This window comes from Macrotis lagotis, chromosome X (genome assembly GCF_037893015.1).
Source record: "Macrotis lagotis isolate mMagLag1 chromosome X, bilby.v1.9.chrom.fasta, whole genome shotgun sequence".
NCBI classification, from domain to species: Eukaryota; Metazoa; Chordata; class Mammalia; order Peramelemorphia; family Peramelidae; genus Macrotis; species Macrotis lagotis.
The window spans coordinates 620,822,279-620,848,972 of record NC_133666.1 but is presented as its reverse complement, the minus strand read 5'-3'; the positions used below and the strand labels follow the sequence as shown (position 1 = coordinate 620,848,972).

The 26,694-nt window shown below is 36.9% G+C and overlaps 1 protein-coding gene across 1 annotated transcript; it reads right to left on the bottom strand.

The window, feature by feature from the left end:
• Nucleotides 1-6,382: 6,382 nt before the first annotated feature.
• On the bottom strand, nucleotides 6,383-16,127 carry TMEM249 (transmembrane protein 249). Its single transcript, XM_074199503.1, has 6 exons — nucleotides 15,978-16,127; nucleotides 15,459-15,606; nucleotides 15,158-15,252; nucleotides 9,838-10,033; nucleotides 9,021-9,106; nucleotides 6,383-6,783 (listed from the first exon to the last, which is right to left on the bottom strand). The coding sequence occupies exons 1-6, from the start codon at nucleotides 15,990-15,992 to the stop codon at nucleotides 6,598-6,600; spliced, it is 726 nt and encodes a 241-aa protein (XP_074055604.1). The 5' UTR covers nucleotides 15,993-16,127; the 3' UTR covers nucleotides 6,383-6,597.
• Between the last annotated feature and the right edge of the window lie 10,567 nt (nucleotides 16,128-26,694).

Below are 26,694 nucleotides of genomic sequence, written 5' to 3'. Positions count from 1 at the left end.
TTATGTAATATTAGAATTAATTGCTTCTTAGGTGTTTGGTAGAATCCCTTTCCTTAGGGAGCTCGTTTATAGCATGTTCAATTTTGTTAAATTGTTAAATTTTTGTGAATATTTATTTGTTTAACTTAAGTTGTCAGTTTTATTGGCATATTTCACAAACTAGTTCTTAATAATTGTTTAAATTTCATCTTTGGGGTAGGTTGTTTAATGGATAGAGCACCAATCCTGGAGCCAGGATAATCTGAGTTCAAATGTGGTCTCAGAAATTTAATACTTAATAGCTGTGTGACCCTGGGCAAATCATAACGCCAATTACTTTAACCTAAAAAATAAATAAGTAAAATTGGTGATGAATTTACCCTTTTCATTTTTGGTACTGGTCATTTGGTTCTCTTTTAAAAAAATAACTAATGGCTTATCTATTGTATTGGATTTTTTAAAGATCTTGGTTTTATTAATACAAAGGTTTTGTTGTAGTTTGTTTTGTCTTCCAATTTTATTAATCTCAGGATTCAGGATTTCTATTTTGGTGTTTAATTGGAGATTTTTAATTTGTTCTTTTTCTGGTTTGTTTGTTTCCTCATTTCATTGATCTGCTTTTTCTTCCTTTAATTGAGGTAAACATTAAGATAAATATTTTCTCCAAAACTGCTTTGGCTACATCCCACAAATTTTGGTATGTTATCTCGTTATTGTTAATGATATAAAGAAATTATTGATAGTTTTGATTATTTTATTCTTTAGGAATAGATTATTTAGTTTCCAATTTTTAAAATATTATTCCAAGACTCTTCCTAAATAATTTTTATTGCATTATGATACAAAATGGGTACATTTAATATTTCTGCTTTTCTGCATTTGTTTGAGAGGTTTTATACTATAAGTACATGATCAATTCTTGTGAAAGTGCCATACACAACTGAGAAAAAAAAGGTATGCTCTTTTCTGTTCCTATTAAATATTCTCCAGAGGTCTATCCCATATCTAACTTTTCTAAAATCCTAGTCATCTCAGCTTCTTTCTTGTTTTTTAACTGCTTAGATTTATCTAGATTTGAGAGGTATTAAATTGAGATCTTCTGCTATTAAAATTGTTTTTGTTTATTTTACCAATTATATGTGGAGATAATTTTCAATAAAAATTGTTTTTTCACTGGAAGATTTATCTAGGTCTGAGAGATATAAATTGAGATCTCCTTCTAGTAAGGTTTTTTACTGTTATTATTTTACCAATTATATGTGGAGATTATTTTCAGTATTCAATTTGGTAAAATTTTCTCTCTCCCATCCTTTCTTCCCCCTACACTAGAATAATAAGTAATATAATATAGACTATACATGTCCAATCATGTTTCATATATTTCTATATTGGTCTTCCTGTGTAAAAAGTATCAGAACAAAAAAGGGGAAAAGCAAAAAGCAAAATTAAAAGGGTGAAGATAGTATGCTTTGATCTGCATTCAGATTCCATAGTTTTTTCTCTAGATGTGGATGGCATTTTCCATCACATGTCTTTTAGAATTTTCTTTGATTGCTGAGAAGATCTAAGTTCATCATAGCTGATTATTGAATATATTCTCCTGGTTCTGCTCACTTCACTCAGCATCAGTTCATGTAAGTCTTTCTAGGTTTTTCAGAAATCTGCCTACTCATTGTTTCTTATAGAACAATAATATTGTTATATTCATATACCACAGTTTGTTCAGTCATTCCCAAATTGATGGGCATCTCCTAATTTCCAATTCTTTGCTACCATAAAAAGAGCTGCTATAAATATTCTTTTACATGTGGGTCTTTTCCCCTTTATGTGATCTCTTTGGAAGTGATAGTACTGCTGGATCAAAGGGTATGCATAGTTTTATTACTCTTAAGGCAGTTCCAAATTGCTCTCCTACTAGTATGGTTTTACTGTTTCCTCCTATAATTCACTTAGCTTTCCTTAAAGAATTTGAATGCTATGTTAGGTTTTGATATTATTTCATTGCCTATGGTACCTTTTAGCATTTGTGGTTTCTCTAAATATCTCTTTTATTAGATCTATTTTTGCTTTTACTTTATCTGAGATCAGATCATTAATTGCTATCACATCTTTTTTATTTTAGCTGACATACAATAGATTTTGCTCCAGTCACTTATTTTAACTGTGTTTCTTTTTGGTTTCAAATATGTCTCTTGTTACCAACATATTGTTTGATTCTGGTTTCTAATCTATTCTACCATAATCTTCCATTTTATGGGTTCATCCCATTTACGTTCATAGTTGTGATGGATAATTGTATATTTTCTTGCATCCTATTCTCTTCTATTTTTCCTTCTCATTTTTTGCTCTGACCCCTTCTCAAAAATCTGCCTGGCTTTTGATGTCTACCTTCCACCATTCTCTCCTTCCTTATTCCTTTCCTCTCCTTACCTTTGGGTAAGATGAATTTCTACACCCAACTGTATGTGTCATGTATGTATGTATGTATGTATGTATGTATATAGTTCTCTCTTTAAAACATTTCAAATGACAGCATTGCCTGCTCTCCCTCTATAGTAAAAACTTTTCCTTAGCCACCTCTTTTATGAGATAATTTTCCTCATTCTTTGTCTCCCCTTCCCCTTCTCACAGTGCATCCCTTTTTCTCATCCTTCCATCATTTTTCTGAAATCATCCCAACAGAACAGACTCACACTCATGCCTTCTGGTTATATGCACTCCTTTGTTGCCCTAATAGTGATAAAATTATTAGGAGTTACATGTATCATCTTCCTATATAAGAATATAAAGTTTCATTTTATTGAATCCCTTATGATTTCTCTTGTTTGCTTGCCCTTTTACACTTGAGTCTTGTGTTTGAATGTCAAATTTTCTATTCATCTCCAGTTTTTTAATTAGGAAAGCTTAAAAGTATTTCTTCATTAAAAATCCATTTTTTTCCCTGTGGGGTTATTCTTGGTAGTAATCCTAGTTCTTTTGCCTTCTTATTCTGAGTCCTTTGTTCTTTTATAGTGAGTAGTAGCTGCTAAATCTTGTGTGATCCTTTTGTTTCATGGTATTTGAATTGTTTATTCTTTATATGATTTTCCCCTTAAACTGGAAGTTCTGGAATTTGGATATAATATTCATAGGAATTTTCTTTTGAGGGTGTCTTTCATACAGGATCTCTTTCAGAAAGATCTTTTTTCACCTCTTTTGGGAGATGATTGATGGATTCTTCCAATTTTCCCTTCTACTTCTATGATATATGGGCATTTTTATATTTCTTGAAATATGAAACATATCATAGCTTTCTAGTAATCCAATAGTTTTTTTTTTATTTTTTGCAAGGCAATGGAGTTAAATAACTTGCCCAAAGTCACACAGTCAGTAATCATCAAATGTCTGAGGCTTATTTGAATTCAGAACCTTCTGACTCCAGGGCCTAATCCAATAATTTTTAAATCATCTCTCCTCAGGAAGCTAGATAGCACAGTGGCCCTGAAGTCAGGAGGACCTGAGTTCAAATATGACCTCAGACACTTAATAATTACCCAGTTGTGTGGCTTTGGGTAAGTCACTTAACCCCATTGCCTTGCAAAAATAAAAAAAAAGCATCTCTTCTCAAACTCTTTTCCAGTTCAGTTATTTTTATAGTTTATATTTTCTTCTACTTTTCAGTCTTTTGACTTTGTTTTATTGTTTCTTGATGTCTCACAGAGTCATTAGCTTCTCCTTAATTCTAACTTTTAAGGAGTTATTTTCTTCAGTGATATTTTCTACTTCTTTTACCAAACTATTAATTCTCTTTTCATAATTTTCTTGCATTACTCAGTTCTTTCCCCTATTTTTCTACTGCTCTTGATTTTAAAAATCTTACTTTTGCTCTTTTTTTATCTTTAGTTCTTCTAAGAATTCTTACTAGACTTAGATCCAGTTTTCATTTTTGAGGCCTTGTTGATGTTGTCATTGTCTTTTTATTTTGAGAACCATAGAAGTTGGGTTTTTTTGTTTGTTTGCTTCTTTTTTCAGCCTGTTTCTTGTCTTTAGATTTTATATTAGAGTTGGGTTTTGCTTGCTTCTGGAGTTAGGATAGATAAGCTTCTATGGCTAAATCTAGAGACCTGAAGATTTTTCAATGCTTCCAAGGTGATGTGATATAGTGAAAAGTTCTGATCACTCTCCTCCTAGTTTGTACTCTGGTTCTTACTCAGGTAGGCCCTTTGTTCCCTTACAAGCACAGAGGTTTTCTTTTTTTAATAAAAGAGATTTTATTTTGAATTTTACAATTTTTCCCCTAATCTTGCTTCCCTCCCCCCATCCCCCACAGAAGGCAGGCTGTTAGTCTTTACATTGTTTCCATGGTATATATTGATCTAAGTTAAATGTGATGACAGAGAAATAATATCCTTAAGGAAGAAAAATAAAGTACAAGAGATAGCAAAATTGTGTAAGATAACAGGTTTTTTTTTTAATTAAAGGTCTTTATTCAAACTCCACAGTTCTTTCTCTGGATACAGATGGTCTTCTCCCTCACAGATACCCCAAAAGTGTGCCTGATTATTGAACTAATGGAATGAGCAAGTCATTAAGGTTGATCATCACCCCCATGTTGCTGTTAGGGTATGCAATGTTCTCCTGGTTCTGCTCATCTCGCTCAGCATCGCTTCATGCAAATCCTTCCAGGCTTCCCTGAATTCCCATCCCTTCTGGTTTCTAATAGAATGATAGTGTTCCATCACACACACACATATATAAACACATATGTATATATATATATATATATATGTATATATGTACATATATGTATACCACAGTTTGTTCAGCCATCCCCCAGTTGAAGGACATTCACTTAATTTCCAATTCTTTGCCAGCACAAATAGGGCTGCTATGAATATTTTTGTACAAGTCTTGTTTTTACCCTTTTTCATACTTTCTTCAGGGTATAGACCCAGTAGTGGTATTGCTAGTGTTCCAGATTTCCCACATCCCTTCAAACATTGATCATTGTCTTTTGGTCATATTGGCCAGTCTGAGAGGTATGAGGTGGTACCTCAGAGATGACAAGCACAGATCTTAATCACTACTCTTTACCCCAGAACTGTGACCTGGAACTGGGTGATGAGTGAAGGACCTGCCACTTGTCCTTAGTGCTAACATAGATGTTCCCTCTAATATCTTTTTAGCAAGGTGAGCATTCTTGGTGCCCCTATGTTGTTCTTCCCATTGCCTCCAGATCCCACACAATGTTGTACTTCTAAACAACTCCCACTTGAATGACCACAGACTTCTCTTTTTGACCTCCTAACTTATCATAAGCAAAAATAATTGAGTTATTTTACGATTTTGTTGTCCCACTTAAAATTTTTCATAATTTAAAAAAGTTTTTTTAGAGGATTTATTTGAGAGAACTCTAAAAAACGCTTAATTCAGTCTTCCTTTTTGGTTCAACCCTCATCAGTCTCTTAAAAGAGAGTTACTAATCACTGAACCTTACTAGAAAAAAGACCTGGGGTGGTCAGTAGATGTACTGAAGAAATAAAACTAAGATCTATTGGCAGAATGAACTTTGGCAGCTATGAAGACCAGTGGAGATATGGAATTGAGAGGCCAGTAAGTACTCAAGATAACTGCAGAGCAAAAACTATCTGTCCCCAGCAGAAAAAACAAGTGAGAGCAGGGTAATGACATCGCCAAAAGTCATTAGTAGCAGAGCATTGTAGTGTTATAAGCCATCCCTTTCCACACCCTAGCAACATATGCTTCCTATGTGCAGACTTTTCTGTACATTACAAAGGTTTTTCCACTCTTGCTCTGAAAGGTAATATAGAAGTTTTAAGGGGGAAATGCTTTATTCTTATTTTTTTTCAATTTCATTAATGCCTTTATATATTTTGGCTAGTTAAGTAAACAAATGGGCAAAGTCTGTGGTCGAGCTATGAATTTTGAGTAGCTTGTACCTGATACAGATTTTCTCTTCATTCAAGGGAAGTATTCTAGGTACTATAGAAACATGTCTTCCCATCCCGTTCTAATATAGTTGCTTTTTTGAATCCAAGGGCATAACTTTACAAATGTAGCTCTTTAATGAATGGTTGCTGAATCTGTTTGTTCAACTATTAGACCCCCCCTCTGCTTGGGTCTGGGTCTGGTTCTAGCTTCTAGCTTGCTAAGAGAACTATCCTCTACTTAGCCAGAGCCTGAGAAGGAAAGAGGAAATACTGGTCTTCAAAGCAGGAGACCCACATTTGAATTCTAATATTTATTTGACTTGACTTCTCTGGATCTCAGTTGCCTCATCTGCAAAACTGAACATTATAATTCTTCTAGTACAGAGAGATTGTTGAAAAATCTTTGTTAAAAATAGGATGCCATATGAATATGAATTTTAAAATGATGAAAAAAATCTCTTAGACCTGAGAGGGCTAGAAGTAGGTTTATTGAGAGGGAGGATGAACAAGGCTGGGTCACACATCCTCATCACCCAGGGATAGTAAGAACTCTGGATGGGGGAAAAAGACAGGGAAGAAAAAGACCTGAGATATTTGAGTGAAATGTTAGGGAAGGAAGAATTAGAATTAGATTCTCATAATCTGTGTTGGCTCATCTCAGGCCATAGTATCTTCTTCCTGATCAAGGTTATACTTCATCCTGATAAAGGTTATACTGGGGTGTAAAGGCAGACCAACGGCGGGGAACAATTCCAGGACTGTATGCAGATCCCAATGGCCAGTGGCGGACAACGTGGCGGTAGGACACAGCCATACAATCAAAGTAGTTGATGTTCAGTTTACGAGCAATATGGCGACCCAGAAATTCCAATTGCTGTAAAAAGTAAAAAAAGGAACATGATAGAAGTGAAACAGGCTCAGAGCTGAGGGGAGGAGCAAGGAGGCCAGAAAGATATAGAACTTGGTCTTTCAGAACCAAGGATTGAAGAAGAGACTTTGGTCCTGTTTCACTGTGTAATCTTGGAAAAGCCCTTTTTTCCCCTTCCTTTGGGATTATTTTCTCATGTATAAATGATAGATTTTGAGATTATTATCAAGGTTTAGGCTTCCTTGAGTCTAAAGAGGCATAGTGTCACCTAAGGAGTCAGGAGATGGAAGCATTCTTATTCAAAGAATCTGGGTCCTCCCCACCTTCTGGAATAGTAGATGTGGGGACATAGGCTGGACAGAAGTGAAGCTACCTGCAAGAGGTACCCTCCCCCCACTGGCCCTATTCCTAGAGAAGACTTATTCTTATGGAAACTAGGGTTCCCACCCCAGGATCCTGGTCAGGATTCTCTATCCAGGAACTCAGCCTATATGAAGTCAGATGTATTTATTGGGAACATGCAGCATATATATGAATGACTAATGTGTTATACAAGTCACTGTTTGTCATGAATTCATTAGTGTATGACCCTGCATATTTGGTTCTCCCACCTTTATCTGTTGCCCTCTCTCTCTCTTCCTACCTGTCTGTCTCGCCCCCTGACTCTTTCTCAGCTTGTATCATCTTGTTTCTCTATTCTTGATTCTGTCACTCCATCTGTCTCACCCTCTCACTGTTGCCTACTCTGTTTCTCTTCTATTTCCATCTATATCTCTATGTATCTCTTTCCCCTCTCATTTTCTGCTTTCATTTCTGTCTTTTCCTCCATTTCACCTTCTTGTTCTTTGTCCATCTCTTTATCTGTTTCTTCTTTCCTTCTCTGTCTCTTCCTTTCTGTTACTTTTTCCTTTTCTGTCACTTTTCCCTTTGACTCAGACCTAATTATTACAACAATCTTAACTGATCTCCCTGCCTCAAGTATATCCTTTTAAATGTCAGATAATTTTCCTATGACTCTATGACTCCCTTACTCAAACAACTCCAAGTGATTTCCTATTACCCCTAGAATAAAATATAAACTTTTCTATTTAACTTTTTTTTGCAAGGTAACGGTGGGGGGAGTGTTAAGTGATTTGCCCAAGGTCACTCAGTCAGATAATAAGTGAGGCTGAATTTGAACTCAGGTCCTCCTGACTCCAGGACTGGTGTACTATCCACTTTGCCACCTAGCTGATTCTTCTATTTAACTTTTGAAGTCCTATACAACCCAACTTTTTCAGTTTTATTGGATATTATTCCCCCTCTTGCATTCTATGAACTAGCAAAATTCTTTTCTTCCTGTTCTTCACAAACCTATATAATATCAATAATAAACATGTTATTTAATATTATTGTTGATATATTCATAATAATTATATCCAAAGCACTTTAAAATTTGCAGAACTTTACAAATATTTTATTCTCACAACAATCCTGGGAAGTAACTGATATTAATATCCCCATTTTACAGATGAGGAAACTGAAGAAATGCTTTGATCTCCCATTACCTTTGCACTAATCCTCCTACATGCCTCTCTTTATCTTCACTTAATAAAAATCAACTTTTTCCTTTAATATGACATTTTCTGGGAGTAATGGGGGGCAACTAGGTGGTATAGTGGATAGAGCACCCAGCCTGGGAGTCAGGAGGACCTGAGTGACCCGGATAAGTCACTCAACCCTACTGCCTTGCAAAAAAATATATTTTCTAGTCATTCCTGATTCCAAACTGCTAGTACCCACTCCCCATCAAACTACTGTATATTAAATTATTTATAATTGTTTGCATTTATTAAACTTTATATTTATGCTATGTATGTGTGTGTTCTCATATCTCCCATTCATATGTAACTCATTTCAGGTAGGGATTATTTCATTTTTTCGTATTTGTATCTCTAGCAACTATCTCAGTTTCTGCCATAGAATAGGCACTTAAATATGTGCTGATCGACTGACTGATTTGATCATAAATGATTCCCATTTTAAAAATCTAGTGTATGCAGTGTGGGTTATCTGAAAATAGTTAGTGATGTGAAAGGTCAGAGAGTCAATATGGGAACCACGGTGTAAAGATTAGGAGGGGAAAATCATCACTGAAGTTTAGAGAGAAGAGATCAGCGGGTGAGGGGAGAAATCAAAGGAAAGTCAAAGGGTCAGGGGAGGTCAGTGAAACTTGAGAGATGAACTGAGAGTGAAGTCCTTACCTCATAGTGCTCTGACAGCTTAACCAGTACCAGAGGCTCCAGTTTGTGACCACAAAGGACCAACTGGAAGAAGCACCTGCCATAGGCTACAATGAAAAGAGGGAACTTCAGAACTGCTCTCACAGCCAGAGATTATCCTCTTCCCATGTCTGCCCCACTTGGTAGTAAAAAGGGGGCCTAAAATCTGTCTCTCCAACCCAACCCCTGTCCCCTAGACCTCAGTGTCAATCCTTGACTCCTTATTCCTGCCTTTGAACAATCCTTTCCTAAGTTTTTAGAGCCTGTCTTCAGTTTTCACTTTTCTGTTCCCATCTTCATCTCCCTGGCCTTTGCCCTAGGACATTCTGATCTTTGTCTCCATTCCAGTTTTTTGAAGATGTTCTCAGATCCCTGTCCTAATCATACTATCCCTAACCCTATTATTATGTCTCCAGCTCCAAAGATACCTTCTCCAGAATTCTGTTCCTGTTCTTAGCTTCCAACTTCAATGCATGGTTCCCCACATTCTAATCCTAATTGAGCTCCTTTTTTTTCCCCAGCTCCCTCTAGCCTCAGTTTCTCTAGCCCAGCTTCCCAAACCTTTTCTTTATCCTGAGCTCTTATCTCTAGTTCCATAATCTTGTCTTGAACTTGTCTCCATCCCTATATCTTCAGGTTCCTGTCTATTTGCCCATTTCCCATTCTTGTCCCTGTTCTTAACTCATTAGCCCTATCCCATTCCCAGTCCCCAAATTACTGTTTCATCCCTGTCCCAAGTGATCTTACCCCATTCCCACCTCCCTGGTCAGACCCCTTGCTCCCCAACCATATCAAATACCATCATTTCGAAGGGCCAGACGGATATAGATGCGATGCAAGGGTCCTTGACAGACAGTGTGGCCCTGGATGGAGAAGTGATACATCCCACGAGTGTGGTTTAAGACCAGGCGGCGCCTTGGCAATGATGAGATTGTAAGCCACAGACCAATGCCTACTCCATAGGCAGGGAATCCCCATGTTTCCTGATTCTGCACCTGTAGTTATAAGGTTAATTATAGAGGGACTATCAAAACCCCAAAAGGGAGGGGAGGGGAAGGGAATGAAAGAAGGTGGGTGGATGTGTAAAGATAGAAGACTATAAAAGGGAATATAGAGAAGATACAAGAGACAAAACTTCAGTGCTTCAAAATAACTTCAGCTTGGGGTGGCTAGGTGGTGCAGTGGATAAAGCACTGGCCCTGGAGTCAGGAGTACCTGGGTTCAAATCCAGTCTCAGACACTTAATAATTACCTAGCCGTGTGGCCTTGGGCAAGCCACTTAACTCCATTTGCCTTGCAAAAAAAAATAACTTCAGCTTCATCCATGGGGTTCCTCTCAACAGTTTAGATAGCTACCCATCCACATTTCTTAACTCGTGCCATATTTATCTGTGTCTTCTGATTCTCACAAAAAAAAAAAGCCAATGGTGGGCTTCCCTCTAGATTTCATAGGAGTGTTATCTCCTACTCTGGCTAAGTGACTAACCTCCTTCCTTTTCCAACTCTACATTTCCTGGATTGATATATTTTATGACATTTCTAGTAAGCAAATCATATGATATGGTCTAATCATGCCCACTGGGCATCTCTCTGTTGCCATTTGGGTCATCCACAATTTTGATTCTTCTAAGATTGTGGTATTCTATAGTTTAACTTCCATTCTGACATTAAAAAGATGGGGTTTTGTACCAAGAAAGAACCTGGGATCATTGGAAGTGCTGTGGGGCTTTCCAAATCCAATCTAGCCCACTCTCTTATTCAAATCCAACTCTGAGATCATCTTGTCTCTAAGAAATTTTTGTTCAATATATGAATATATAAAAATATATACATTGGGGTGGCTAGGTGGTGCAATGGATAAAGCACCGGCCCTGGAGTCAGGAGTACCTGGGTTCAAGTCCAGTCTCAGACACTTAATAATTACCTAGCTGTGTGGACTTGGGCAAGCCACTTAACCCCATTTGCCTTGCAAAAAAAAAAACCTAAAAAAATATGTATATATATTATATATATATATACATATAATATATATTATATATATGCTAAGAGTCTAACTTAATGTACTAACCATTTAACTGCATGTCCTAGTTTGAATGAAAGCTATTTCTCATCCATTTGGTTCTTGTGTGCATTGTTAATACCAATTTTCTTTGAGTGGTTATGGATCTCTTTAAGGAAGTTCTAGAATGTTCAAGGTGGGGATAAGGAGGAGGGTCTAATGACACAATGTCATTCATTAATAGGAGAATCTGGAAAATCTTATCATTTATGAAGGACGTCCTCTATGACCACTATAAACCATTTTGACTGGCATGTCTCCCTGGTTTAAAAATCACTTGCTATCAATAAATAGTATCATTAAACAAAGTCATGATTCCATAGGAAAAGAAATAAAGTCTTTGGAGTCTAGGACTTCAAATACTTTTTTTGTCTTTATGATCATTGTCAGACTATCCTGGGCCTGAGTTTTTTCAGTTGAAAATGTGATTAACCGGATGACTTTTGAGGTCTATTTTAGCTCTAAATAAACCATGCTATTATCTTTAAGGGAACCTGATTTGGAAATTCCACTGGTAGCATCAGTATTAAGACATTTGCAATCGAGAAAGAAGTAATTCTGTGTGTGTGTGTGTGCTTATGAGTGTAATGTTCAGTGTGTGCCACATCTGGCATCTTATGATTCTCTTCTTGAAGAAAATATTCTTGGTTATATAACTTCATGTCTTTTTGAGTTCACTGATAACAAAAATATCAACACTGATATGGTTCAGTAACTCCAACGATCTATTGATTTCATGGTCACTAGACCAACTTCATTTAGATCACCAATAGTTAAAATTAATCTTTATAGATGGTCTAAAAATTGGCATTCTTAAGTTACACTGTCATCATCATTGTGAAAGGGAAGGGTCCATCCAGGACCAAGAAACACTTGGTATTTTTCTTTGGCATATATATTGCTATGAACAAAGAATTAATTACCCATTGGCCAAACACTGATAATGCATCACTGTCTTTGGCTATGCTGAATCTCTGAAAAATATGTGTATTCATCTGCTAAGATAACACTTGGTGACTTTCAATACATCTCTCAGTATATAGTTTATTAGAAATGCCATCTGTGGGCAATAAAAATGTGCATCCTCTTTGATTCAGCAACATCTCTACTGTATCTACTGATCTAGCAATATCTCTACTGGGTCTGTATCTAGAAAAAAAGGGTAAAAATATTCATAGCAGCTCTGTTTGAGGTAGCAAAGAATTGGAAATTGAAAGGCGGCCCATCAGTTGGAGAAAGGCTGAACAAATTGTGGTATATGTATGTGATGGAACATTGTTCTATAAGAAATCATGAACAAGCAGGCTTCAGAAAAGCCTGGAAAGACACACTAACAATAACATGGGATGATGATCAACCATGATGAACTTGCTCATTCCATCAATGCAATAATCGGGGACAATTTTAGGGGACTTGTGATGGAGAATACCATCTATATCCAGAGAATGAACTGTGAAGTTTAAATGAAGATCAAAGCTTATTATCTTCAATTTTTAAAAGTTGACTTATGTAATATATAATATTGCTATCTCTATGGTTTTCTTTCTTCCTTTTGGATCTGATTCTTCTTTGAAGCCTATAACAGATTGCTTTCTATTGGGGGAAGCAAGAAGGAAGGGAAGAAGGGAGAAAAACTCAAAACCTCACAAAAAAATGATTGGTAGAAAGTACCATTGAATGTAATTGGAAAACAAATAACATATTTATATAAGAAATAAATAAAATTCCTAGACAAAAAAAAAATTCCATCTGTGGACAAGACCTTTAAGAGCCTAAGATCAATGCCACACCAGGATGAAGCCTCAGAGAAGGGGGGGGAAATTACAGACAATATTATTGCCATTGAAAATAAAATGGTGGGGGCGGCTAGGTGGCGTAGTGGATAAAGCACTAGCCCTGGAGTCAGGAGTACCTGGGTTCAAATCTGGTCTCAGACACTTAATAATTACCTAGCTGTGTGGCCATCGGCAAGCCACTTAACCCCATTTGCCTTGCAAAAACCTAAAAAAAAAATAAAATGGTGACTGAGAAAATATCAGCAATAACACCCATATGGCTACTTTCTCAGTTTTATAAAACCTTGGTGAAATGGACTATATACATACCAAGGGTAACTTTGATAAAAAACATAAGAAAGGAACAAGTCAAGTTTTTAAAGAACATTTTTTCCAACAGATCACATCATGCAACAAAAACTAATTTTGTTCTATGTATTGTTTATGACTTTCAAAAAAGTACTTAATTCAGTAGAACAAAGCACAACCTTAAAGGTTCTCCTCCAATCAAACATTTCCCCCAGACATGTAAGAAAAACAATATCTTTTGCTAGACACTGAGAGAACGATCTTTATAAAGAGTGGCATAAAACAGAGGTATATATACTGGTTAAGTCAACTAGTTGACTCATTGGATAGAGCACTGGATTTGAATCAGAAAGATCCAAGTTGAAATAGGACCCAGACACTAGCTATGTAACTCTGGGCAAGTCACTTTAACCCTTGTTTGCCCCAGTTTCCTCCTCTTTAAAATGGAAACACATTGGAGCAGGAAATGGCAAATCATTCCATTATCTTTGCCAACAAAAACCAATAGATAATGTCCATCAAGTCACTAAGAGTCAGACACAACTGAGCAACTGAAAAAAAATGTTGGTTACTGGAAGGTGTTTAACACTGTCATGGAGAATATCCTATATGAGAATGCTCTCAGGCTTCCAGATGAGGCAACTGTGGCTCAGTGGGCCTGGAATGAGGAAAACCAAATTCAAATCCAGCCTCAAATACATTCTAGTTATGTGATCCTGGGCAAGTCACTTAATCTCTTATTGCCTGACAAAATGGATCTGTTGGATCCACTGGAGAGGGAAATAGCAAAGCACTCCAGTATCTTTGCAAGAAAACCCCATATAGGGTCACCAAGGGTCAGACATGACTGAAGCGACTAAACAACAGCAGTCTTTCAGATGTTCCTATTTATGGATAATTCTGTGACAAGAAGCTCCCAGTTATAAACATGGCTATATCCATTGACCTAATAGTCCACAAGAGAAAAACTAACTGAATGAAGAATGCTTATTGCCTAGTATAACATGTAGCTGAATGGGAAACCCATAGAGTTTCATCTATTAGTACATCTGTTGAACATAGTGGTAGATGAAAATAATGAGTTGGACCCAGAATTTAATAGCAAGGAGAAAGTAAGTTGAGCTACATTTGGGTAGTTGCACAATGGTTCCAACTTGATCTTTGACACAAAAATTCATCTAAGTGGCTCAGGGAATAAAAACATTGGGCCTGCAGTCAGAAAGACTCCTCTTCCTGAGTTCAGTTTGAGCCCCAGACACCAGCTGTGTAACCCTGGGAAAGTCACTTATCCTCTGTCTGTCTCAGTATCCTCAGTAAAATGGAAACAGTAATAGCACTAAGCAACCATGGTTGTTGAGATCAAATGAGGCAATATTTGTAAAGTGTTTTTAAACCTTAAGGCATTATATAAAATGTTAGCTATAGTTATCAATATCTTCTGGTGATCCTATATGGCAAGGAACCATGGAATATCTCAGTCTGCAATTAATCACAATTGTGAGTGACACAAAGGAGAACAGAGAGAATTATAATATATGGCACATCTCAGGAGGCAATAGCATATTGCCAAAGATGATTTGACTTGATTCCAGAAAATATAAGTGGAAAAAGAGGTGGGCTGGTCATGGAGCCTATGTTGCCTATGGAGGCAACATATACCCAGCAACTCTTTCCCCCTCAGGCTACCACAGGATTTCCATGGTCTGCTGGGTCCTGAGCTATTGGCACCAGAAATTTCTGGGAAATAGGAAATAGATGTTGATATTTTTATGAACTTTTTTCAATGGCTTTGCCTTTCAAAGATTTCTAAAATCTTTATAGGCCCCTACTGTCCTTCATATGCTCAAAAAATACTTCATAGGAATATATGGGAAGGAGAAGGATGAGAATGTAGGAGGAATATGAGGGAGTAGTCAAAGGAGGATATAGAAACTAGATAGAAAGGAGATAAATGGGGAAGATATGGGTATTCATACCTTATTAAAAATCCCAAGACTCATAAGTAAAATGCAGACCAAAAACAGCACAATCCCCTTCCACAAGGTATCTTGATAATATTCTAGAACATACACTTTGAGAACAGCAAATAAGAGAATTACATCAGAGTTGTCTTCTGCCCTTTCCCCATTACAATATTATTAAAACCTTTTGAACTCCCCTTGTTATTTGGACTTTTCCTCATATCCCCTTTGTTTCCCAAGCCCTCATGTTCCAACATCCAATAACACCAGTTTCCCCTCAATCCTTCCTCCCCAATGTTCCCAAGCCCTTCTTCACCATTACTCTGCTGCCGAAAGAAGGGATAAAAAGGATTTCTCTTGAGCTTCTTGGCCAAATTGCGCTCAGTGCTGAAACAGCCAATGTCCCATAACTCAAAGCCATTGCCCACATTGCTGCTGCCAGGGATATTGATGGTATTGGGGGACTGAAAGGAGAAAGCATGTCATAGGGAGGAGACAGGGTCACCAGAAGAGATGGACAATATTTGGGCATTGACTAGATCTGAGCAGTAGAAGAAAGAATGTAATAAAGGGCAAGAGAAAGACCAGAAAAGAGGATGGAGGTCACAGAAAGAAGTCAGTTTTACAGGGTAAAGATAGCAATATGGAATAGGGGACAAGATCAGTAGGACAGATTCATAACAGGGAGAATTTGTTCCACAGGTAGGATGGATACTTAAAGAAAAAATGAAGTCACAAAGAAAAGATGTGATAATGGAGTAGATGGGATGAAAGAGAGAGCAGGCCCTGGAGAAAGGATTGGGGTAGATTGGGTCTAGAACATCTCTGAACATACCTGAAAGATGTTCATGATCACAGGTGTGGGGAATATAGAACACCTAAAAAACCAATTGTCCAGACCAAAGGGGGTAGGCAGAATAAGATGAAGGACATAGGTTCTAGAAGGACTAGTCCAATTCTAAATTGTCTGGGAATTCTAGAATCATCAGACTTTGTTTCATCGTGTAGATTAGAACTCTCTCTTTTCCTCTTATTCTCAGAATGACACTGAAATTCAGAATTTCAGTTAATAAGCATTTATATTTTTCTTCCCTTTCTCCTTCCTCCCCTGTCAAAACCCCCCCAACCCCAAACCCTTGTAATAAATATGTAAGCTAGTCATGTCCAAAAAAGAATATTTCACTCTGTAGCTTAAGACCATCACATATCATGAAGTGGGTAATATTTTTCACCATTATCTCACCTCCCTTACACAATTTTTTGAAGCTCTCCAGTGATAAGCTATAATTATTAAATTTTTCTTTATATCAAACCAAAGTTTTTATCTCTGCTCCATTTGGAGTCAAACAAAGATCAAATCTCTCTTTTCCCTGACATCACCTATCATGTCCAATCTTTCTTTTTTTTTTTCTTCTATCTTTTTGCAAGGCAAATGGGGTTAAGGTCACAGAGCTTAGGTAATTATTAAATGTCTGAGGCTGGAATTGAACTCAGGTCTTCCTGACTCCAGGATTGGTGCCCTGTCTCCTTTCTTAAACTAATCAGCCCTAGTTTCATCAAACCATCACCTAGCACGGCCCACAAATCCCCTCTCAGACTTGATTATCCACTTTGTCAATGGTTTTCCTAAAATGGAGCATTTAGAACTAGATACAATTGTACAGATTTGCTCTGGTGAAGGCAAAGGACAATGTACCTAGGAAAACAGGGACTAGGGATTTGTTCTAGATACTATCACTAAGTTCATGTGGCCTAAGATCCCATTAGCCTTGGCAATCTCATGGTGTGGGGTTGACTCCTAGTGAATTTTCAGTACATTAAAGTCAGTATCACAAAATTACTGAATCTTAATTTTGGAAAGGACTTAAGGGGTCAACTAGTGCAATCTATACTTGAAGAAAACTTGCCTCAGACATTCCTGTCAAGGGGTGGAGCCAAGATGGTAGCATGAAGGCAGCATTTCCAGGGAACTCCTTCCCCCCACACTCCCAAAAAACAAACAAATGATGGCTCTAGCCAAAATTTAGAGGGGCAGAACCCACAGAAAGACTGAGTGATACATTTTCCCAATCCAAGATAATTTAGAAGTTCCAAGGGAAAGGTGTTTCACCAAGATGGGGGTTGGAAAAAGCCACGGCCTCAGCACAGCCCAACACAGCCCAGTCCAGCCCAGAGATCACCAGCAACAGCTTGAAGGGGTGGTGAGAGAACTCTGCTCCACCAGAATGAGTGTGGATTAAGGGAGCACCAGCCACAGAATCTGCAGCAAGAATCTGGAGAAAGCAGCCTGCGTCCCCAGAGACGGTAAAGGAAGTCTGCAGAGATTTCTCTGCTCTCTCTGGGGTAGAACTCTGCTGTTTGACTACACTCAGATATTGCAGTTTGGGCTTCCATACTAAGATAGCAGGATCCCTCCTTATAGCACCAGGGCAGAGGGCAGTGCTGTGGTCATCTACATATCAAAGCACAGACTAGAGAGCATAAGACCTTGGAGGAATAAAGGTCCCAGTGGGGTGTCCCCCCCAAAAAAAACCCAAAGCCTTGGAAGTGCTGTAAATTAGTCTTGGACTGAGGAAATGAGTAAACAACAGAAAAAGAAGAATCTGACCATAGAGAATTACTTTAGTCCCATGGAAGATTAAGACACATACTCAGATGATGACAAAATCGAAGCTTCCATATCCAAAACCTCCAAGAGAAATAGAAAATGGGCTCAGACTATGGATGAGCTCAAAAAAGACTTTGAAAAGCAATTAAGGGAGGTGGAAAAAAAATTGGGAGGAGGAAATAAGAGCAATGTAGAAAAATCATGAAAACCAAATCAAAAGCTTGGTGAAAGATATGCAAAAAAATACTGAAGAAAATACTGTTAAAAACCAGTTTAGGCCTAATGGAAAAAGCAAAACAAAAGGAAAATGAGAAGAATGCCTTAAAAAGCAGAATTGTCCAGCTGGAAAAGGAGATAAAAAAGCTCTCTGAAGAAAATAACTCCTTCAAATGCAGAATGGAACTAAAGGAAGCTGATGACTTTGCAAGAAATAAGGAAGTAATAAAACTCTTCCAAAAAAAGACAAAAATTAGAAGAAAATGTGAACTATCTCATTGGAAAAACAACTGACCTTGAAAACAGATCCAGAAGAAATAATTTAAAAATTATTGGACTATCTGAAAGCCACGACCAGGAGAAGAGCTTAGACTTCATTTCTCAAGAATACAGCAAAATTCCCAAGATCCTAGAAGCTTAGGGTAAAATAGAAATTGAGAGAATTCACTGGTCACCTCCTGAAAGACATCCCAAAAGAAAAACTTCCAGGGAAAATAACAGCCCAATTCCAAAACTCCCAAATCAAAAAGAAAATTCTAAAAGCTGTCAGAAACAAAGAATTCAACTGCCGAGGCTCCGTAGTCAGGATTACACAGGCTCTGACGGCATCTACATTAAGGACTCATAGGGATTGGAATATGATATTCTGGAAGGTAAAAGATCTTGGTTTACAACCGAGAATCAACTACCCAGCAAAACTGAACATCCTCTTTCAGGGGAAAAGATAGACTTTCAATGAAACAGGGGACTTTCAAACTTTCCTATTGAAACAACCAGAACTGAACAGAAGGTTTGATCTCCAAGTACAGGACTCTAGTGAACCATAGAGGGAGTGGAAGAGAGGGACTAACTATGAGGAACTTGATGATGTTGAACTGTTTGTAGTCCTGCATGGGAAGAAGATATTAATAACTCATATGAACTTTCTCATAAGAGCTGTTAGAAGGAGCATATTTAGACAGGACATACGAAAGCATAGAATATAATGGTATAATATAGTAAAAAGATGGAGTCAATGGGTGATAAAAGAAAGTACTGGGAGGAAGGAAAAGAAGATGAAGCAGAAGCTAAGACATTTCACATAAGAGTCAAGAAAAAGCTTTTTCAACAGAGTGAATAGGGGGAAGGCAAGGGGGAATGAATGAGCCTTCATTCTCATCGGAAATGGCTCAGAGAGGAAATAACATGCACACTTAATAGGGTGAAGAAATCTATCTTACCCTAGAGAAAAATAAGATGAAAGGGACAGGATAAGGGGGGATGGGGGAGAGGGTACTCAAATTCAACACACTTTTGGACAGGGCCAGGATGAAAGGAGAGAGAGAACAGAATAAATGAGAGTGGAGAGGAATAGAGTGGAGGTACAGCTAGCAATAGCAACTGAGGGAAAAATATTGAAGCAACTTCTCTGGTGGACTTATGTTAAAGAAGGCAACTCATCCCCAGAGACAGAGCCATTGGAATCTGAACACAGACTAAGTACAATTTTTTTTTCTCTTTCTACTCTTGAGGTTTCTGATCTTCTTGGGAGGAGAGGGTATGTTTACTCTTATGTTTACTCTCAATTTACATAAATATATGGCATGGAAATAATGTAGACTGTTAGGCTGCCTTCTATGGGAGGGGGAAGGGGTGGGGGAATTGTAGCATTCAGAGCCTTGCAAAAAATGATGGGTACATATTACTATTGTATATAATTGGAAAACAAATAAAATGTTAAAATGATAAAAAAGGAAAAAAAAAAAGACATTCTTGTCAAAGTAGGCATCCAGCCTCTGCTTGAAGACCTCTAAAGGAGAGGATCCATTCTTCAGACAGTTCATTCTACATTGCAACAGCTCTAGGAGGTTCTTTCTTCTTCTGAACCAAGCTCTGTCTCTCTCCAACTTCCACCCTTGGCTTCTGTCCTTTGGAGGCGAGGGCAAATAAGACCAATAAGACTTCTTCCATGTGACAACCTGGACTCTGGAGGAGAGGATGAGGTTGAGGACTTGGTGTAACCCCACTGTTATCCAATTCACATGCAAATCACCCTTGGGATGTCATTGATCCTCTTGGAGAACAAAGAATGAACAACATGACAGCTCGTGTACTCTTCTCCCCCTCAATCTTCTCTTATCTTGCTTACTTTAATAGATCTCCATACAGTATAACATGGAAGAGGGCTTCAAGATCATCTCACCCAATCTGGTCTGTTTTAGAGAGGAAAGACCAGAGCCCATAGATGTGAAATGATTCTTGCCCAAGGTCATACAACTCATGGGAGTGGAAATAAATGGTTTTAGAAGTCTCTGACCTTAACATTTAAGTTAGAATTCAAAAGTATGAAGATAAAAGTTTCATTGTACTACACCTTGGTCAGACCAGGACCACTATCTGAAGTTCTGGGGCCATATTTATTAAGCGGTGCAGCCCTACCAGATCTAAAATTATATTATAAAGCATGAGTCATCAAAAACTATATGGTATTGGCTAAGAAATAGAGTGGTACATCATTGGAATAGACTAGATGCAAAAGAGATAATAGCAGGAAATGATTATAGTAATCTGCTGTTTGATAAACCCAAAGAATCCAGCTTTTGGGATTAAAAACTCTCTCTTCCATAAAAAACTGTTGGAGAAAATTGGAAGTTAGCAGGGCAGAAACACCTCACACCCTATACCAAGATAAGATCAAAATGGATACAGGATTTAGACATAAGACAATATTTTAGGTAAACTAGGAGATTAAGGAATAGTTTACCTGTCAGATCTATGGAAAGGGAAGCAGTTTATGACCAAGGAAGAGATGGAGAGCATCATTAAAACAAGCTAGATAATTTCAATTACATTAAATTAAAAAGCTTTTGCACAGACAAAACCACTGTAACGAAAATCAAAAGAAATGCAGTAAATTGGGAAACAATTTTTACAACTAGTATTTCTGACTCATTTCTAAAATATATAGATAACTGGGTCAAATTTATAAAAAAAAAGCCATTCTCCAATTGACAAATGGTCAAAGGATATACAGAGGCAATTTACAGATAAGGAAATCAAAGCAATCCATAGTCATATGAAAAATTACTCTAAATCATTACTTAGTAGAAAAATGCAAACTAAAGCATCTCTGAGGTACCACTTCATTCCTCTCAGACTGGTCAATATGACCAGAAAGGACAATAATCAATGTTAGAAGGAATGTGAGAATCTGGGACACTAATACCTTGTTGGTGGAGCTGTGAACTCATCCAACCTTTCTGGAGAGCAATTTGGAATTCTATCCAAAGGGCAACAAAAATGTACATACCCTTTGATCCAGCAATACTACTACTGGGTCTAGACCCTGAAGATCTCATGAAAAAGGGTAAAAACATCACTTGCACAAAAATATTCATAGCAGCCCTGCTTGTGGTGGCAAGGAATTGGAAATTGAGTGAATGTCCATCAATTGGGGAATGACTAAACAAATTGTGGTATGTGTGTTATGGAACACTATTGATCTATTAGAAACCAGAAAGGATGGGAATTCAGAGAAACCTGGAAGGATTTGCATGAAGTGATGTTGAGCAAGATGAGTAGAACCAGAACATTGTACACCCTAACAGCAAGATGGGGGTAATGATCAACCTTAATGGACTTGCTCATTCCATCAGTGAAACAATCACAGACAATTATGGGGTATCTGTGATGGAGAATACTATCTGTATTGAGAGAAAGAATTGTGGAGTTTGAACAAAGACCAAGGACTATGACCTTTAATTTAAGAAAAAAACCATTATCTTATTATATAATTTTGCTTTTTTTTCACTTAAAGATATGATTTCTCTCTCAACACTTTTAATTTAGATCAATGTATAGCATGGAAACAATGTAAAGACTGACAGATTGCCTTCTGTGGGGGGTGGGGGGAGAGAAGTGAGATTAGAGGGGAAAATTGTAAAATTCAAAAATAAATTTAAAAATAAAAGAGGTGCAACAAGCTGGGTATGGTGGTGCATGTCCACAATCCCCGTTGCAGAGTTTGGAATGTCTGAATTTCAATAAAGTTAAATCAATGAAGAGTTTGCACTAAATTTGACATCAATATTGTGAACCTCTGGGGTGGGAATTCACTCAACAGTGTAAGGATGGAGTAAGAGGGGTAATGAACCAATCTTGGTCAGAAATAGAGCAGGCCAAGGCTTCCATGACAATTAATAGTGGTACAGGCTCCAAAAGCAGCCACTGCACTTCCAGCCTAGGCAAGATAGGAAGATCTAGTTTAAAAGAAATATAGTATGGGAGCATATAAAAAAGCTGCATAAATGCAAAAAACAAGATAGTGAGGGAATTTGAAGCTAAGTTGTAGAAAGAATTGCTAATGTGTTAGAATGTCTCTTCCCTTGTTTCATATGATTAAGTGTTGAAGGAACTGGACATATTGAATCTGAAGAAGAAAAGATTTCGGAAGACATGAAAGCCATCTTCAATAAGAACCATTATACAGAAAAGAGATTAAACTTACTGTATGTAGCTCCAGAATACAGTTAGCCACAACAGATGGATAATATAGGAGAAAAAGTTTAGTCTATTATTATAAGGAAAAATTTTCAAATTATACAAGAGTAGAATAGGCAGACCTGGAAGGTTATTAGTTTTACATTTCTTGAGGGTTTTTTCCACAGAAACTGAATGTAAAGATGTTGTAGATGGAATTCATGTTTCAGGTAAGAATTGGGCTAGGTGACTTCGAGGTCACTTCCAGTTGTGTGACCATGTTAAATTCAAAATATACTTTGAAAAAAAAACAAGCTTAATGGAAATGTAAGGGGTGTATGGGCATGTTTCCCATATTGGTTAAAGTAGTTAAAATGTCTGTACTGGAGGCAGCCAGGTGGTACAGTGAATAGAGTACTAGTCCTGGAGTCAGGAGGAACTTGATACTTACTAGTGGTGTGACCTTGGGCAAGTCATTTAACTCCATTGTCCCACAAAAACCCAAAATAAGACAAAATGTCTATACCCTAATCTTGCTATGGGACCAAGAAAGGCCCTATAAATACCAACATATTAATAACAATATTTTTTGTGGTAGCAAAGAATTAGAAACAAAGTAGATGCCTGTAAATTAGAGAGCAGCTAACCAACTGTGGTTTACCTGAAGATAATAAAATATTATTGTGCCTTAAGAAATAATGAGCATGATAAATATAGAGAAGCATGAAAAGACTTATCAGTTGATGCAGCAAAGTAAGTAAAGGTAGGAAAATATTATACACAAAAATAAATGTAAAATTATAAAAATATAAGAGATATGAGAATACACTCATCCTACTCTTTTGCACAGATTAGGAGGTCCATGGGTATGGGACATTGTATAGTTTCTTTTTTTCTGATAACGTACTCTGATTTTTAAAGAAATTCTTCTCAATTATGAAAATTTTTAATATGAAATTTAATGTTATTTAATATTGACAATTAACATATTTTAAAATTTTGAATTCTAAATTCTCTTTCTCTCTCTCTCTCTCCTCTACCCTGTCAAGAAGGCAGGTAATTTTGATATAGATTATACATGTGAAGTCATGCAAAATATATTTACATATTAGTAATATGCAAAAAAGCAGACCAAAAAAGTTAAAGAAAATACTTCAATTTACATTCAGATTCCATGAGATCTTTCTTTGGAGGTGGGTAGCATTTTTCATCATAAGTCCTTTCATAAGCTAAGACATTCACAGCTGATCATGATACAATAATTGCTATTGCTGCGTACAATGTTCTCCTAGCTTTGCTTACTTCATTTGGCATCAATTCATGTGTCTCTCCCCAGGATTTTCTGAAACTATTCTAACTCATCATTTTCCTTTGATCTCTTTGGAATACATATTTAGTAGTGGTATTGCTGGGTCAAATGATATGAATAGTTTCACAACTCTTTGGGAATAGTTCCAAAGTGCTCTCCAGAATGGTTGGATCAGTTCACAACTCCAATTCTTCATTAGTGTCTCTATTTTTCCATAGCCACACCAACATTTGTCATTTTCCTTTTTTGTCATAATTGTTAATCTGAGAGGTGTGAGGCAGTCCTCAGAGTAGTTTTAAATTGCATTGTCTAATCAGTAGTGATTTAGAACATTTTTCATACAATTATAGCTTTGCTTCTTCTGAAAACTGCCTGTTCTAATCTTGGGATCATTTATCAATTTGGAAATGACTCAAATCCTTATAAATTAACTCAGTTATTTAAATATTTGAGAATTGAGACCTTTATTAGAGAAATTTGATGTAAAAAACTGTTTTTCCCCATTTCCCTTTCTAATTTTTGCTGCCTTGGTTTTCAATTTCCTATCCTGTGCTGCTCTCTATCTTCTTTGGTTATAAATATCTGTTGATCTGACAGGTAAAATTTTCTGTGCTCTCATAATTTGCTTATACGTTATGTCTTAATTATGTATCCTTTTCTTATTTATTTAGGGCAATGGGGTTAAGTAGTGTATCCATTTTGATTTTATCTTGATATGTTTGAGATGTTGGTCTATACCTTGTTTCAACCAACTATTTTCTAGTTGGTTGGTTAACAATTTTTGTCAAATTTTATCAATTTTGTCAAATCCAAAGGCCCTGTCCTTGAATTTTTGGGTCCTTGTATATATTTTCAGATTTTTAAAAAAATATAATAATCAGTTTTGCTAATTGTTTTTTCACTTTCTCTTTTCTTTAAAAAAATTCTTTGCAGGGTGGCTAGGTGGCGCAGTGGATAAAGCACTGGCCCTGGAGTCAGGAGTACCTGGGTTCAAATCCAGTCTCAGACACTTAATAATTACCTAGCTGTGTGGCCTTGGGCAAGCCACTTAAACCCCATTTGCCTTGCAAAAAAACTAAAAAAAAAAATTCTTTGCTATATGAGATAGATCTCTGGGTGGGATGGGATACACAGGGAAAATTGAGGTTATATAAAAAACCAAAGATAACAGTAAAATTTATTTTTTTAAATCTAGAAATCCACCAAAAGAATGAGTAATTGTAATATCTACAAGGAAAAAATTCAAAGAGAAAAAGTTTTTCTACAGAGACTACCTGAATTCTTAGAAATTAAATAAGAGATTTTAAAAGGTTTTTGAATTCTCAGAAGAAATTAAATGAGATTTAAAAAATGTTAGGGACTGGGGCAGCTAGGTGGTGCAGTGGATAGAGCGCCGGCCCTGGAGTCAGGAGTACCTGGGTTCAAATCTGGTCTCAGACATTGGGCCACATTTAACCCCATTTGCCTTACAAAATTCTAAAAAGAAAAAAAATGTTAGTAGAATAAAAAAAAAATAGCTGTAAACCTTATTGAAGAAATGAACTACCTAAAAATTAGAATAGATAAAACAGAAATGAATGACTACTTGAGACAGGAAGAAATATTAGAATAAATTAAAAACATTTCCAAAGTAGAAATTTTTATATTTGATGTAAAAAACTGTTGATCTGTTGCTGAAGCAAGTCAAAGAGTGGGGTAGAAGCCTGGACACTATTTCAAGAAATCTTAAAAACTATCCAAATCTTTTAGAATGGCAGGGGCAAAATGAAGGTTAAAAATTACCTCTTAGGGGCAGCTAGGTGGCGCAGTGGATACAGCACTGGCCCGGAAGTCAAGAGAACCTGAGACATTTAATAATTACCTGTGTGACCTTGGGCAAGCCACTAAACGCCATTTGCCTTGCAAAAACCTAAAAAAAAACACCCATTACCTCTTAAAGGAAATTCCCAAAGGAAAGTTCCAGGAATATCAATACTCAAAATGGAAGGAAGGAAAGAAGGAAGAAGGAAGGGAAAGAAAGAAAAAAATACTGTATTCATATTCTGAAAGAAGCAATTCAGGTACCAAGGAACTATAAGGATCATCACCCAAGTCCTAACATAAATGAAAGATTTTAAAATGAAATATTCTAAAAGGCAAAAAGATAGTATAATCAACCAAGAATAAGTTAACCAGGGCAGCTACGTGGCACAGTGGATAAAGCATTGGCCCTGGAGTCAGGAGTACCTGGGTTCAAATCTGGTCTCAGACACTTGATAATTACCTAGCTGTGTGGCCCTTGGGCAAGCCACTTTAACCCCATTTGCCTTACAAAAAAAACCAAAACCAAAACAAAACAAAAATAAGTTAACCTCTAAAACTGAATATAATCCTACTTAAAAATTATAAAGGAACCATTAATGGAATTGAGATTTCAAGCATTTCTTACAGAGACCAGAGATGAGCAGGAACTTGGAATATAAACCTAAGACTAAAACAAAATTTAGAAAGATAACTTTATTTGTGCAGTTGAAAGGGTTAATATTCTCATGGTGGTTGAAGGAAGTAAATGACCCTCCAAATCCTGAAAGTCTTCAGTGGGTATTGAAGGAAATGAAAGAGAGAGAACCAGGAGAAGTGAATTAGTTTTTTCTGAGGATTTGAAGAAAGTAGAGAAGGGCGGGTTGTAGAAAAGGGGGAAGAAGGGTTGGCACTTGCTATTCCTCATAATTGAGTTACATGAAGAGGATGCAACGTAGAGGAAGAGTGAGGGGGCATCAAATGAACCTCGCTCATTTGAAATGGACAAAGTAGAGTTGAACACATATATATATAAATACGGAGTTTACCAAACTCACCAGGGATGTAAGTTGGGATAGGGAGAGGTGGTGTTCAGAGGGAACAGTCAAAAGGCAAAACAAACTTCCTGAACCTGAAGAGGAAATTAAAAGGGGGGGGGGGGGAGAAAGAGTCATAAACCAG

Coding starts and splice junctions, on each gene's coding strand:
- TMEM249 (XM_074199503.1), bottom strand. Junction 9,107..9,837: donor TCTGGCCCTTCGAAATGATG/GTATTTGATATG, acceptor TTTTCATTGTAG/CCTATGGCAGGTGCTTCTTC. Junction 6,784..9,020: donor AGCTGTCAGAGCACTATGAG/GTAAGGACTTCA, acceptor TACTTTTTACAG/CAATTGGAATTTCTGGGTCG.